Raw genomic sequence first — 16409 nt, forward strand, 5'->3', positions numbered from 1 at the left:
AAAGTTGACATTTTGGAGCCACAAGTTCACCCTACAGTACCCACATGCCTGCCCACCCATTTGTGTGTTTGCTTGCACACAAATTCACAAGCTCTGCTGTTACAAGCTGACACTTTTCCTGGTGCCTTATAAAAACTCACCGTTGGCGACTGATTTGGTCTCCCCTCTGCCTGCCACCTGCAAGACGTGAAGAGAGGAAAGTAAATACATAGCAAAGAGGCAGACAGATGCAGAAATTCAGCAAAATGTACCTGCAAAGCTTCCTTATCATAGCCACAGGCAATTTCAAAGCAGCAAGCACTTACTGTACTGTACATCCACTTCTGATCTAGCACTTCCACCTATACAGACTCTTGAATCTATCCAGATTCCCCTTCGTCGTGCTGCTCATCTTGCCTTCCCTGACATCACAGCATTGCATGGTTAGCTAATGACAAGGTCGCTAACCGCTACCTTTCCTGTCCAGGGCCCATTTTACGTCAGTGCAGACCACCGCCTGGTGCCCTCCAACCCTACTACTCACTGTGGCGGACCACAGTCTCCGGCCTGTGCTGCAGCTGTTGGCTGCAGGAACACACTACTACCAGGGTAGGAGTAAAGGAGGGAAGGAAAATGTATAAGAAAGTAAGTGGGTAGGTAGGACATCCTTGTCAAACTCCTTTTTTTAAAATGCAGGGTTTCACTTCTACTAAGCAGCTCTACAAACAGCTTTATCTATGTATGAAAATAGAGATAAGACAATTTATTCATGTCAGGTTTAGTCAGACGTGTTTGAAAATGTGAGGTGATAACAATGATTCAATACTGTGGAACTGCCATTGTGCAACTCAGCCAGCCGTCTTACTTGTAACAAATGCTGTAAACAGTTTCTCCATTAGGGCAATAAAAAGTCAAGTGAAGTTGGACTGAGAATAGTGATTGTGGTTGCTGTGTCCAAAGCGAGTCAGAAGAAGGAGCGGTGATGTGATACAGCCATTTGTGAAAAGCATTCAGCCTGCAGTTGGACAAAAGGCATACTTTGAAAGATTTTTATGACACAGAATTTACACTAAACTGTAATCTTCTGGATTTTTGTTGAGTCGGCTTTAAGAAGTTATGGGTGTTAACAGCGTAATCCTTCTTTAAAACTGGCTTCACTCTGGCTTGATTGATATATTCACTTTGTTCCTTTTCACTTAGAACATACATACTTTACAAGTAATGAGTTTCATTCCAATTTGCCCTATGTGCATTTTCAGAAAACACTTGATGTTTATTGGTCAAAATGTGCATTTTAAATGCAGATAACTACATCCTCTTAAATGTTGTGACTTTGTGCATGAAGAGATTTGAATAATATTCAATGTGACTAGGCGAAATCAAGGTGATACCTTCGTCAAATCATAAATATATAATTTTGGACCAAAACACTATTATCATTGTGATAAAATAAGCAGTTGTGTCCAACCACAGCAGACTAGAGCACAGCTTTGGCAATGACAAAGAGCAAAAAGTCGACAGTGTGACAGCAGAGTGTGAGGTCATTTCGTGATAAGAGCTTTGAAGAAACGTGGAACAATTACTCTTTTACCTCTCCAGGCTTATTCCAGATTTAACGGTGAGGTCAACTAGCTATGAGAGTTCTTTAAAACAAAAACAAACACAAGTGATTGTTACTCCCAATGCTGCTTACACCAGGGTCAAAATATCGTGAGATTAGTCTAATATTCCTACACCATCTCTTTTACAAAACAGTCTCCTGATTGACAACAACTGGGAAGCCATGAAAAACCACCAGAAAGCCTTCCAAGACCACAAAGCAATTTGGCATCGTTAAAACTTCATCTGGAGATACTCCAGGATGTATAATGCTCGCTTGGATTTTCCCTGGTGGGTAAATCTGGTGCTCTGATCACCCCACAAATCTTTCTGCATGATGACGGTAGATGGTTTGAAATTAATAATAGCTACCTTGGTTGGAGAGGCGCCTTTGTTTTCCCATAGACTCCTCTTGTTGGTGACGTCAACAGGCTTCAGATCCTGTCAAAGAGAGGCAGAAAATAAGAGGCAAAGACAAAGCATCATATCAGCCGTGCTCAGCGTTTGTAGGTCAATTTGAAAATAGTCGTCATATTGCAGCAATGGCAGAGTACCTGAGATATAGAGGAAAGGAATGACAGAGGAGGACAGAGAGTTTGAAGAGCGAGAGCAAAGGTTGACAGACACTATCAAGCAGAGAGGTGCTTGTGTAGTGAGAGTGGAAAATAGCTTGCTCACTGTGTGCCTGAGTCTGAGGCGATCCACTTTCAAGACACTCCATCACAACGCAAAGTGAAATTGAGGAAGATTTATTAACATCCTAACACTGGAAATACCAACATTTATGGTGAGAGACGTCCAGGTTTTGAACTCTGAAGGAAATTGATTTCAGAATATTCACTTGTTGGACACTCTCATTTGGAAATATTTGTATTTAAAGTTTCCTTTCATATCCTCAGTCTCTCCTGCTGTGTATTACCCATCTGAGCACTATCCAGAATCTTGCAGGCTGGAAAGCCTTAATACAAATATTGGTCTGGGTGAAATATGGGCAGGAGTGAAGACAGGCATGCTTCATATGCTGGCATGGAGCCATATACTGTACAAAAAAATCTTGCTCTCTGTCTGCTAGCAATGCTAACGATAAGCTTATGATAAAATACTGTTGCCAAGTCTACAATATCCACATGGACAGTATCCAGATATTTTAACAGATGTAAGAGTGGGCTGTAGCAAGCTCAGACACTTTACAAGTTATTTTTACTAGGGGCCACCAGGTGGTGCCAGACAGATAAAATGTCACAAACATGCAAAAGGACTTCTTCATGACTTGCTTCTACTGCATCATTTGGAAATGATTCTGTCTTTACTGCAACTGCAAGTGGACACAGTAGATGTGCAGATCTTGAGATATAAATAAAAGATGATGATAATGATGCATAATCCCTCTATAGGGTCCTATCCAAATAAATCCTGGCTCTGAGCTGCACTGTATGTATTGTACTTCCAAGCAGCAGCGACAGGGGTTGCTATGGAGATGACCTACCGATGGCCTCGCTCCTGACGTTTTGCCGCTCTCCGGGGTTTTATTCAGCCAGTCGTTGATGCGGCCCGCCACGCCTGTCTTTATCACAGCTGCTTCCTGTTTGGACAAGGTCAAAGGTCAGCCAAGCCTGGTCGTCATCGGCAACCGGCCGGAGCAGGAAGTGCCAGTGAATTGGGCTCTTTCCTCTCTCTCTCTCTGTCTCTCTCTTTCTTTGCTCCAGTCACACAGGCACATTCACAGAGTTTAATCAACTATCTCACATCCTCAAACACGTCCTCTTTTACCTTGAATGTGCTCCCGCCGCCCCCAGGCGAGCTGAACACGTCGCCTTTCTCCCACATGCTCTTGATGTTTCGTATGCTGTCGGTGACCATGGGCAGATCCACCGCTCCGGAGCGAGGGGATCGAGACTCCTTGTTCTCTCTCTGTGGAGACAGAGTGGTGGGTTTAATCTGGCTAATAGCAGGCATGGCTGTTTTGATTAAAGCTCAGGTATACATACTTTTTTTTAGAAAAATCCACATGAGCTTTCTATTGATAAGAGTGACAAATTCCTCCTGTGTCTTTGATATGTCCTCAAAGTGCACTGAGAAATATTACTGTGTTGCTTTGGGTGTTCAAATTATCAGTACTGGGGACGACTAAAAAAATCAGCCACATGATGCCAAATCTGACTGCTTTTGTGTTTCTAGGTTAGGACACAGGACACAGGATGGATGCTTTTAGGATCAGAATCGGATTTTTAGCACATCAAGACTGGAATCAGACTTTTTAAAAACCTGTCTGAACAGCAAAAACCACAAGGAAACATATTTTTGGCAGTACTGTATGTTTCTGAATACAGGTTTCTAAAGTTTGTCTCAGTTGTGGATGCACTTTAGTCTGGTTATCTGGCCGTGACTGCACATTTTGTTTAGTGAGATAAAAACAGAAATGGATTTTTTTTTATTCTTTAAACATGGACGATGCACAAAAACTGAGTTGGCTATTTACATTTGAAACATTTAAAGATCCCCTCTAGACATGTTTTAGGACATAAAATCCTCTGCTTTGAATGATGAATTATGTCTGACATGTTTTTTCCACAAAAAAGTTCAATTGCCTTGTTAAAAAATCTTAAAATGACTACTCCTACTTCTTCTCTTTCATTTAAAAGTCCAGAATCTATGAATATGCAAATATGTTCCATTTCAAAAGTTTAACTGCTGGACACAAGATGTCTGCTACTTCACTGAAAAGTCCATTCTCAGTGTATGATCGCTGGAGGCTTCAAGTTAGGGTATCAAACCTATCACACTTGTCTAAGATGTATACTTGACCACAATTTGCCTCCCAACATCATGCTTGTACCCTCCTTTTAAACTCAGATTTCTGGTGAGCACAGAGAAACTTTCCACTTTCAGCAGATGAATGTGAAAACAGCCTCCTGGTGTCAAACTCTGCACATACATCATTCTGCATAGTGAAGCTCAAATATCCAACTGAAGGAACAAGAAGGAAAACACATTTTTGACGCGAGGGACTTAAGGTTAGTTACAGTTACATATAACAGTACGCCTGGGAGATGAGGAAGCCCTTAATCAGGATAAACTTTAGGTTTGTAGCATTTCTCTTCTTTCTTCTGCTATTCGGTGTACAACATATATGAAATGTGTACATACATATGTTATCTGAAAGTATATAGGAGTACATATAATGTTTTTCTTTTGGTTTTGTTACCAGGAGATGTCATGTAATATATTTGATGAATAGGCCAGATGTTTGGCATGGCATGGAAATAAAAACAAAGCAACAAACTCTACTTCCTTTTTTCAATAACACTTTTGCTTCTTCACAGTCAATGCAATGCTAACCTGAGCAGCTGAGGTGTACTGCTCCAGCCTGTTGTCTATCTTGGACACCATGGGAGAATGAGACGCCTTCACTGTGCTGCTGGGCAAAAGCAAATAGTTAGCACACACCAGAGTACCAGAATGAAAAATGGGACAGCTTTAAATGTTATATACCATTTGGTCTGAAGTTGCATAACAGCAGGCACTTGCAAACACAAGTGGGAATTACACCTCCATATCAGGGTTACAGTTTTCCTACTCAGCAAAACAGGACTGCAAGGCTTACAAGCTTCAATAAAAGCTTTGTTACCGTGACAAAACATGAACTTTTTTTTTTTTACCTTTTCTGCGCTGACTTGTTCAGGAACTCTGCTCTCTCTCCAATCTGTAGAGAAAGGTCATGGAGCTCTAGATTAATAAATATTGCAGTGATGTTCTGCACATGCATACTGTACTTCACTGCAACACAACATTTTCTTTCACCCCTCAGTAGCCTCCAAATTTCTGTACATTTATCACTTATCTATTGTTTGTATGAGGAATTTTATTGTAAAATGCTATATATCCGAAAGTCAGTAATTACACACATGATTCTGCTCTTATGGCTCCTTAGATGGTCCATAACATAAACAGCATTATGTACTTCACTTTCTTGCAAGCAGCAGACTATATTGACTTTTGAACACACATCTCGTTTTATCATATTGTATTGGACCTCTTCATATGTTCAATAAGTTGGATTCTCCTGAACAGCAATGCACAATTTCACTGATTGTTCCCATTCAGTGCAAAATGCTCTGAGATACGTGCACAAACAGAGAAACAACATACAGCAAGCTTTTTCCTATCTCTGCCTTAAGACTGTGGGAATCTCTCTCTGTGGGATTGTTTATGCTATATGGCAAAAAGGGTAAAAGGGGGGCAATGCATGTGTTCCTTAGACGCTCACAAAAAAAAACAACAGCCTTTAAACAGACAAAAGAAGAAACAGCAGAAAAAGCTCTCTCCCCCTCCCTCTGTGAAAAAAAAACCTTGCGATCGGCTGCTACCAAATGTGGGAGTTCCCAAAATACTCCCCGACAGGAAATTCCCCATTCTCAGTCGCGTTTTAAAGAGCTGTAGCCATCCGAATGCAGTTACAGTAATCCTGTTAACCCTAATCGCTTTCCTGCATCCCTGCAGCCTGTCCTTCATTCTGTCCCTCTGTCCTTCTCTTCCAGAAAACACTGTATGTTATCAACAATACATAGCAGCGTTATGCTGGTTTACTGCTGATAACATGTTGACCAGCTCCTGGGACTGTGTCCTACTGGGAGGTGATTGCTGATAGTGAGACTTATTTCTCTATGTTTCAGTGTTACAGAGCCACAATATGGCAGTTGTGGGGCAAAAAAAAAACACTTAATGACAAAGGCAACAAAGAAGAGATTGTATGTTGTCAATACTGTAGCACACATGCAATTTTGAAATTTGAAACAGACTTTTGACAGGCTTCAAAGAACTGAAGGGGCATAAAATTTACTCAGCACATAAATGGACCAGAAAAATGTCCAATTTATGTGAGAAATGGAGGGAAAAAAAACTGTTGTTGAGTAGTTTTTATATAGCACTAGCAACATACTGTATGAGAAAGATATGAGTCCCTTTTCATGTGTTCTTTCCATTTATGGGACTATAATGGCATCCCATATACCCATTAAACTTTTTAAAGTGGCACTTCATCAATATTTTCATGCTAACAACAGGCCATATGAGTAGGTATATTGTGAAAGGCGTCGCTAGTACTGACAAACCCACAGAGAATTATGGCCTGGCGCTGCACTTCCCCTCAACTCAACGGGGTGTTTTAGCATCTCATTGTTTTGGTTTTATAACACACAATTCTTCTGTTTCTAGACGCAGCAGAAAGGGCAGCTGACAGACAGCCGATAGCTGGTGAACTCAATTATGGAGCATTTAGCAGCTGAAGAGTCAGATATTTCCCTCAGAGGTTGGCGAAGACCAAAACAGAGCTAAATGGAGAGTGAATACTGGATTTACCTTCACCAAGTGAGCCAGAAACACAACTCCAAATGGACGCCATATTGGCTGGATGTCTAAATAAGCAACTGCTTGCTAACATGTTAGCCATATAAACGTTATACGGTGATAATACATCAAGTTGTGCTTGCTCTGCTGTCCCAGCTGTTCCCAAAAACATAAAAATGCTTGACTGAAAAATTGTAGATTGTAGATGGTGTGTAACAGATTTATGTTAAGTTTTTTTGTGTATACGGCATTCACTTAATCAAGTGTATGATGAAAAAAATGTAAAAAAATGTAAATCCAATGTTGGAACACACAACACACAATCCAACTGTATTATGACATGGTAATACAGTGTCACATAAACCCATAAAACAAACACTGCAAAGTAACAATTCATACACAATTTGCTGTGCAGTGTATGAGCTATGCAACACACATACACACACAGCTGTACCTACGGTGAACATGACGACAAAGTAAAGCTGTGTCTGAGGTGGGCGCAGTGGGGGTGGAGAACAACATCATTTACAAAAACTGACCACAAACAAACAAAGAACCTTAGATTCTAATACAATCAGAGCTCACACACCATTAAAGCTGAGCCTCGAGTCTGGAGTCTCACCGGGACAGGCCAGATGGATATTACTGCTAACTGTCACTAATTAGATTCTCTCCACCGGCTGAAATCCCCTCGATTTTCAGTTTGTGGGAGTTGGCTTTTGGCAACACTTGAAACGTGAATTCACATTTGAGTTAATTAAACGTTCCTTCGCCGTGACAGACATTTATCTCTGGATGAAGTGGGGGAGGGGCATGCACTGGGTTGTTTCGGGTTGCTCTTTCTCGTGTGCAGAAAACAGGCGATTGATAAACAGGTTAGCATGTCAGCAGTTAAACAGCAAACAGTCAAGTGAGTTAACAGAAAAATTTGCCAGCAGTGGACTTTTTCCACATTCCTCTCCTGGTTTATATAGGCTCTTTTCCACTTATGAAAAGTCCCTCATCTCAGTCAGAGAGCTAAAAGAGGTGAGAGGGGCAGATGCGGGTCATCTGGCACTTAATCTCTCCAAATATTTTGAATGTTTAACTTGAGCTTTGCTGCACTGCCGGATGAGTGGGATTTGCAGGTTCTGGAGAACTATTCTGTTCCATTATGCTGACAACTGGGCTGGACAGGATGTAAATACAGGCAGAAATATACAACACAGGCAACATGTTTTACAGTTACAGTTGTTTTAAGTGATGAATGAATTATCTGTGTTTTTATAGAAATGGCTGATGAATTTGCTAAACACCCCAACCGTGCAATGAACGTCCAATCATAGCTTAGCATGGCAGGCCTGTTAAGCATTAGATTTCTCCACACGGTGAAGCGGTGTGCAAGGGGCTGTAGTAAGAGCGATACTTGCCATCTTAAGAGTTTGGAGGATCCAGTGTTTTCCTCTAGCCTTTCTAAAACCAAAAAACAAGCTTAGCACATTAGTTTCTAGGGTTTGGATTTAGGGCAGCCTCAGCTAATGTTAGCCCAAGATAGTGTTATGCTAACCGAACACATTGGTTGGCCTTTTCACTTGTAACATTAAAAGTGGAAACTGTTAAAAATGAGGAAGTATGTAAGAATAACCAGCTAAATAGTGTTATGTTAGAACAAAGCAATAGTCTTTCTCATACTTAGTAACTACAGCTAACTAACTCTGTGCTATCATATACACTATATATTATATCACAATATCATGTATGTAACCACCACTTAGATTTTTGTCACCTGGAAACATAAGAAAGTCAGCCGCAGCTGATAAAATCTGCCAGCGACAGTCATTTCAGCCGGCGTAATCGACTATATGAAATCAGAGACTCACTGTTTAAAATATTATAAAAATTTCAGGTGGTGAATCATATACTCGTTATCATATTGCATTTGTGCCGTGTGAGAACAGACAGCTTGACGGACGTAGCAGCTGTAACTAAGGGGGTCGGAGCTTGGCGAACAGTCAATTGGCAAATAAAACAGGATTGACGCTCTGCAGTTGGATGCGGGGCAGAGGTGAGAGGTTAACAATGACGGACTGACCTTCAGAGAGGAGCCACGAGGGCTGACACACTTGAAGGGTTTGCCCTCCCCGTCCATGGTGTCTTCCACCTTCTGTCTCTTCTCAGCTGCCTCTGCTCTCCTCCTCTCAATCTCCTCCTTCATCTTCCTCTTCTCCTCCTGAGAGAGACAGATGTGTTGAATCAGTTCAGCAGATGTACTTATGAGTGCAAAATTAGAAAGAAATTAATAATCCTTGACATTTTTATCATTTTTATTTGCTTTTAATTGGAGCACATGAAGGTGGCCTTTTGTTCTTTGCCTGTTCAGCCATGCTCGATTTTTGTGGAGAGAAATTAGTCTTTGTACTGGTGACAAATTTGCGTGTTTCATGATCCACAAATAAAAACAAAACTTAGAAATGTGTATGATGATTGTGAGTAGTTTGTGGTGTTCACAAATTCATTTTCCAATCCACAACCAATTTGCCCAAATGTAATCCAGTTTTACAAATAAATACAACCCAACTTGAATAAATGTCAGTATTTATATTTTTATATATTTCTAACTTGGTGTTCATTAATCCATTAACATTTGCTTTTAAAAAATCCTTCTCGTGCATATAAATTTCTAAAAATATTTAACGTTTTTTCACGTGTATTTACAGATTGTTTATTATATGTGCAGGGATCACTTTCTACGTGTGGATTAGGTTACATTTGCCAATAGTCACCAACATGACAGACAACTAACAATTAGGAATCCAGCCAACCCAGACAATAGATATGTGCCACTTTCTAATTGATTCACTTACTTTATCCAATGAGGCAGGTCAGGAACAAATTCAATTACTCTGAACAAATTCTTATTTACAGTAATAGCCTGCCTCAGGAAAAAAAGCCATTTTGAAAAGCTTGAGACAGGCCTATCAACAGTTTCTTTTTTTTTACAATTAGTGTATGAACCATTTGTACTGTATTCAGAAGAGGGCTGGCACTTGGCAGTATATCAGCCCTCTCCAGCAGCCTTGTCTTGGTTAATTAGTCTCTCTGTAACTCTGGGCCATCTTTTAATTACAAACCAAAAGGCCTCATTAACATCACACAAGAGGACAAGAACAGCGGCAGATAGCGAGAGATAGGCCGCTACGTTCAGAGCCAAGATCAACAAAGACGGCCAGTCAGGGTAATAGTAAGAATGCGGGGGCCTCAGAGTGAGTGCCTGAGAAAGAAAATGAACGACATCGCGCAGTTGAGCATGGATGTGAACACATAGGAAAGCGGAGGTTATCATGTTTGAGATACATAAGGATGAGGTCGTTATAAGAGGAGGAAAAAGGAATGACATATTTGAGTTACGAGTCGGGACCCAAATAGGTTAAGTCATGATAACAGTGAAGTATGGCGAGATAACGTCGCCACGGCGCTAGTATGAGTGTGATGCATGAGCTTCAGCTCACACAGGTGTAAAGGGTAAATCAATGTGAATGTGCTGGTGTGAGAAACAACGATAGAGGAAGGGGGCTGTGAAATTTAAAGATGATAGTAGAAGAAACAAGACGCAGAAATAGAGACTGAAATTAAAATCCTCATAAAAAACTTAATTTCAGTTTGATTTTTCCTGTTAATTTTTCTGCCGTGATTGTACACTTTGCATTAACTTCTGGTATCAACTGACACTGTCAGTACTGTAATTTGATTGGTGCAACATCTGTGTGGGAAGGCACTAAAAATAATTAGTTACATAATTTCAGTTCTAACAGCAAAGCAGGCAGATAACCATAGATGTATTATGGGAACTGGATACTGGACTCAAAGATGGTTCCTATTCAGTCAAATGAAAACTGCTCGCCTGGTGCATGTACCCAAATTTTTTTTGAGTTTCCGTGTTTACATCTGGGTTGTGAGGCACACTGAATATGTGCAGTAATGTTTCTCCTGCGAGCTCCCCCTCGGCCCATAGACTTTACGTTACTCTGTGAACCTGCCTGCAGGTCACCGTATTGGACTCATGAAACAGAGACAGCTAACACTAACTACACTCCGTCCTTTCTATAATGTAGGTTGAAAACTGTACAGGAGCTGCCAATGAGTTAGCAGGTGTTGAAATAACAAGAACTAAAATTAAAGTCTAGAGTGAATCAGTGCTAACTATCAAGCTAGGTTAACTATATTCATGCGAGGTAGTGGATTGCTGAATGCTGTAAAGGAAAAGATGTCTTAAATTGCTAACAATACATAGCCTACACTATGTGTGCTTGTTGAAACAGGCTAAAAAAACATCTTGTATCAACATGTGTAGGTGTTACGGGTTTATGATGTCCAGTAAATAGTCATATCCAGTCAGTAATGCACCACAGAAGTTGACTGCATGTCTCCTGGCAATGGCTCTCTAATATCTGTCAGTCGCTGCCATGGGAACCACCCACCCAGAGGCCTGAAGTTTAGATGCTGTTTCCACAAATATGTCCAAAAACTGTTTAAACCTCTTTCGAAAAGTAGTAAAATGTGCACAGTAGCTGCAGTATCATGATAGTTTCTATTGCCTTACACAAAAAGTGAGGAGAATTTTAATTTCAAGGAGAAATTGGATAAAAAGGAGAAGAGAAACATATACAGACAGAGTAGAAGTGATCAAACAGCATCTATAAAGTGATTCAAAAAAGAAGACATGATCAAAACATCACTTTCTCTTCCTCACCTCCTCTCTGGCTTTCCTTTCCGCCTCCTCCTGCTTCTTCTGCCTCTCCTCCTCCTCCAGCACCTTCTTCCTCTCCTCCCTCTTTCTCTTTAGCTCCTCCAGCTCGGCTTCGGCCTCTTGCTGCTTCTGCCTCATCCTCTCGAACTCCTCACTCTCTGCGTCGTCGCGGCGACGCTTCAGCTCCTCCAGCTTGCGCTCTGCCTCCAGGCGGGCTGCGTCGTCCTGGTCGTCAGCCGCAGACACCTCGGTGGAACGCACACTGCTGCGACTGGGACAGACAGACAAACACGGGTCAGGGCACACGAATAGAGTACCTGATGCGTGCAGGTCACCACTAGAAAACAAAAACTGTGTAAGTAGGACGCAAAACTGGTTGACATTCAGGTTAACATTTTGACATTTGATACCATCTGAATATTTAAACATGCACTTGAAGGGTTTCTCCCTTTCATGGGTAAGCAAACAAACAGAGCACATCTGCAAATACAAACACTAACAATCACCTTGGCAAAGATAATGTTACAGCACATCTAAAGTTTCAGGCTGGAGACTTACTTAAGGTGACCCAAGTCAAAAACACACTACAGAAAGCAAAAAAGCAACAAAAACAGCCTGAGAATCTGATTCAGGTATACCTTTCAATTACTTTGCAGATGCCCCTGGCAATTTTTCCATACTTTTATACCAGCCTGAATGATAAATGTCAGACTGCAACGTCAATAAATTACTCTTTGATTAAAGTGCTCCTGTTCCGCACATGCAAACACAGTAGAGATGCTGATATAAATATTAAGATTTATTCTGCATCATTCTCAGATTATATAAGATCCAGCCTGCATCATTTAATAAATACACGACATGAAAACTTTAAAAAGCACTAAATGTTTTTTCACCTCACCTCTGGGTATCTTATTTTTGGTAAGTAACAGTGATCTTTAGTTGGTAGGTACCTTAAGCTTCTCAGCGAACTGTTGTATTAAGAAGAGTATTAAGTTACTGCAGTACTTTTCTACAACTGGTCAAATGTAGATAAGCACTGATATATGAACATACTGGTGTAATCACGCAATATATAATGGATTGTCTAATGACAATACAAATTGAATTGAATTGAATATCAGCTTTATACATCAGTATCACCATTTCTCCAATATTATTTTTTACAGTCAGTATTTGGGCAATTGGAGAATAGTGGTGTTTGTATGTCAACTATCACTGTTAAATCAGCTACAATTAGCTAAGTATCATGCCTATTTAATCATGGTAGGTATGTATGATGTGGTGTATTTCTTGTGAAGTAAGGAGGATGAGATGAAAGATACCATTTTAACTGTTATAATTTAGCAATACTGTACAGAATAACCACATTCAGGTGATAATTATGATTTTCCATTGACAGCAAATTGGGACATGAATCATTGGAACTTTGCTTTGGGAAAAACAAGTGTCTTTAATAATACATAAGAGGTGACTCGGTGTCTGTTGTGTCTGTGTACCTGAGTGTCCTCTCAGGTTTCCTGTGCTGTTTGAGATCCTCATGCAGCCCTCCGTTTTGCTTGCTCTGCTCCTCTCTCTCGTTCACCTGCAGCCGCACACACACACAAACAACCACAGTGAACAAACAAAGATGCTATTGGTGGGTGGGCTGAGTGGGCGGGGTCTATCATGTGACATCACGGGATTGTCACGCTCGAGAGAGAGAGAGAGAGAGAGAGAGAGAGAGAGAGAGAGAGAGAGAGGGCGAGAGAGAGAGCACACCCTGAAATAAAATAACACAGAACATCACATAACACAGCGTCCACTCCAGAATTACTGGTAGCAGAGGATTATCTAACATGTGATCACTCTGGGAGTGTCTCCAGCTGTAGATTCTACTGTCATCCATCATCAAAAACATAATTTAAGTTTTATAACTTATAATTATTATGTACGCTGCCAGTCAAGTGTTTAAAGACCATATATTAATAACCTCTAACACAGAACATACACTTGTCTTCCTGTTGATACTGTCTCACACTGTCTATGCATTTTAACATACAGTGATATTGGCTGATCTGGTGAAGCTTTCCAGCACAGCTGCCTCTAATAAAGCACTACATAAGAGTCTCTTTAGAACTTGTGATTAATATGTTTATTACAAATACTTAGGTGTTTGGCGCATCTGTCTCAGATATTTAGCAAGGACGTGAGTGATGTCTTTATCTTAACAGAAAACGTGCCAAGAAACATGAGGTGTCTTTGAGCACTGCTGTTTACATTATCAAAGGTCAAACCTAGACTGAAAACAGTCTATGGAGCCTGAAAGCATAGTTAGTTTGTGTAAGAGAAGGCTCAGACGTTGTTTTTGGGAGGCATGGTTAATGGATTGCGTGACAAAAAGAGTTCAGAGGCTCTTAAAAACTTGAAAAAATAATGAATTGCTGCACATGAAACTCATATTGTGGACAGATGAAACCAAAGGTAGGGATCTGTAGTTCATCAGGCTATTGACTATTACATTTTGCATTTCCAATTTAATAGAAAAATCACAACCAATTTCAGCTCACTTCAACATTTTGATTATTTTTGTTTTCAAGTTTTATAATAAGCCCAAAATACTGGTCTAGTATGGTCTAAAACTCTTGACTGGTGTAATGATTTCTTTACAATATCCCCTGTAGTAAAGACTTATTTTTAAAAAAAAAATTACATTATGTTCCTCTGCTACAGCAAATTTTTCAGAGCGGAGTCAGTGTGATGTGGAGTGTTGCTGCTCTCATAGCTGAGGTGGAAGACATGCAGAAAAACACCGTGACCACTCTGTGGAGCATAGCATTAACCTTATTGAAAATCTGACCACACTGGCTGCAACCACACCTCATAAAACGCTGGCTCAGTTACCTCCAGTTTGCAGCGGCGCAAACCACACTGTGACGACACAAGGTATCTGGGTAATTTCAGCGTCTGGCTCCGACATTAATCACTAAGTCAACAAGATGGTCTCATTAAGAGAAGTTTGTGTGGTTTAGTCGTATAGGTATTCTTTACATATCTCTCCAAAGACACTGAAGTTACCCAGAGGGATTTTCTGTGCTGTGCATCACACCTCTACGGAAATCCTTACCACATATATAATATACCTCATTATCCTCTGAGTGCAGTATCTCAGATACCTCTTTGTCCACTTCAGTATCATTTCTCAGTATCATAGGCTTGTTCTCTGATGTGTTATCTACATAATCATCCTCAGGTACCTCTTCAGCCTCCTCTGATGCTACTGCATCCTTCTCAGCCAATGAATTTGCTGCCTTGGCCTGATGTAAACCCTCACTGACTACTGAATGTGTTTCCTCTTCAGCGAGCTCCTATGAAAAAGGATTATAGCAGTTCTTTGAAAGAAGGATCAGTGATCAACTCCAGGATGTGCAGCACAAAGTCAATAAATCAATGACCATACCTCGTTTTGCATTCTAGGCTCTTCAGTTGATTCCTGTGGAAACATCATCACATTTGCAGGGAGTTTCAGTTACCAAAAGTAAACTTACGAAAACAAGAGTACAAGATTAAAAAAAATGACTCACCTCTTCTCTAAAGTAAGATCTTCTTGGTTTTTCCTCCACGACTTCCACTTTCTCCTCCTCCTCTTCATCTACTCCTTCCTCTGCTTCATCTCCACCCTCAGGAGCAGCCTCCTCTTCCTCTCTTGGCTCCTCTTGCTCCTTCTCCTCTCTCCTTGAGCTGTACATCACCGTCTTCTCCTCCTCTTCTTCATTGTCGCGGTAACGGCCCCTACGCCAGGAGGAAGGCCTCTCCTCCTCGGCGTTGTTTTCCTCCGCGGCCACGCTGTCGTTGCCCTCCGTCTCGGCGGGGTCCAGCTGCCTCTGTCTATCCAGCGCCTCCTTCATGCGTCTCTGCCGTCTCTCCTCGCGTTTGGCCATGCGATCCAGCAGGGCTTGTTCATCGTCGTCTCCGCCGCCTCCTCCGTAAGAACTGCTCACAGACACGGTCTCTGTCACACTAGGAGGAGCAAGAGAGGACAGACATTCCACTGTAAGGGTTTTTTTTAAATAAGGAGGAGGAAACCTTGAGGGCTGAGCAGCAGGCCTAAAGCTGCTCAGAAAATGTGGGCAAGAAAAGTGCATGTATAATATTATCTCGTGTTAGCAATGATATGCCCTTTAGCAAGGCACATAACCCCTAACTGTTCCATAATTATTTAGTGGCAAACAGCAGAGATCTACAATACGTTCCTTTTAAGCAGCTTCCAGGTTTGAATGTGAGTAACATATATTCAATTCAGTTTTTTTTCTACTGTGACTTAAACTGGCCACTGCTACATAAAAAATGCTGAAAGAATCTGGGTTGCAAAAATGTCACAAAAAAAAGAAACACTGTGACAGGAAATCAAAGTTTAGAGAGTGGCTGCCACATCATTGTCTGCTCTTTAGCCAGTATGTGGAGAATGCTGACATTTGGCTGTATTGACAGGTCCTCACCGCAGAAATGTTTTAAAATAAACTATTGGTCAGGACTTGAAATAAACAGCAAATCAGAAAAAAAAAATCTATTGGATTCTAGGTCTGGAAAATAGATTTTTACCCTTGACTGAATTACCGTTTCTGTAAACACCCCTTCCGATACCACCTACCATAACGCAAAAAAAAACCCAACATTTTATGATATCTCTTCCAATCCACCGACTGTCCGCCATTTACCTCAGCATGACTCAAACTATTCTGACCTAACAGTCTGGCAAACATTATCCTTGCATCTAAAC

At 40.9% G+C, this 16409-nt stretch overlaps 1 protein-coding gene across 1 annotated transcript in view; it reads right to left on the minus strand.

Moving 5' to 3' along the window:
• Positions 1–16409, minus strand: part of cald1a (caldesmon 1a) — a 55828-nt gene that overhangs the window by 3377 nt on the left and 36042 nt on the right. Inside the window, exons 4-15 of the mRNA XM_042403209.1 lie at positions 15214–15649; positions 15090–15122; positions 14773–14997; positions 13150–13235; positions 11654–11921; positions 8996–9133; positions 5238–5281; positions 4918–4993; positions 3349–3489; positions 3065–3160; positions 1951–2019; positions 141–177 (exon numbers count right to left, since the gene is read on the minus strand). Of these exons, the coding sequence (XP_042259143.1) occupies positions 141–177; positions 1951–2019; positions 3065–3160; positions 3349–3489; positions 4918–4993; positions 5238–5281; positions 8996–9133; positions 11654–11921; positions 13150–13235; positions 14773–14997; positions 15090–15122; positions 15214–15649 (1649 nt within the window). The remainder of the gene's footprint in view (positions 1–140; positions 178–1950; positions 2020–3064; positions 3161–3348; positions 3490–4917; positions 4994–5237; positions 5282–8995; positions 9134–11653; positions 11922–13149; positions 13236–14772; positions 14998–15089; positions 15123–15213; positions 15650–16409) is intronic.

The sequence above is a fragment of the Thunnus maccoyii genome, chromosome 23 (genome assembly GCF_910596095.1).
Source record: "Thunnus maccoyii chromosome 23, fThuMac1.1, whole genome shotgun sequence".
In the NCBI taxonomy this organism is placed as follows: Eukaryota; Metazoa; Chordata; class Actinopteri; order Scombriformes; family Scombridae; genus Thunnus; species Thunnus maccoyii.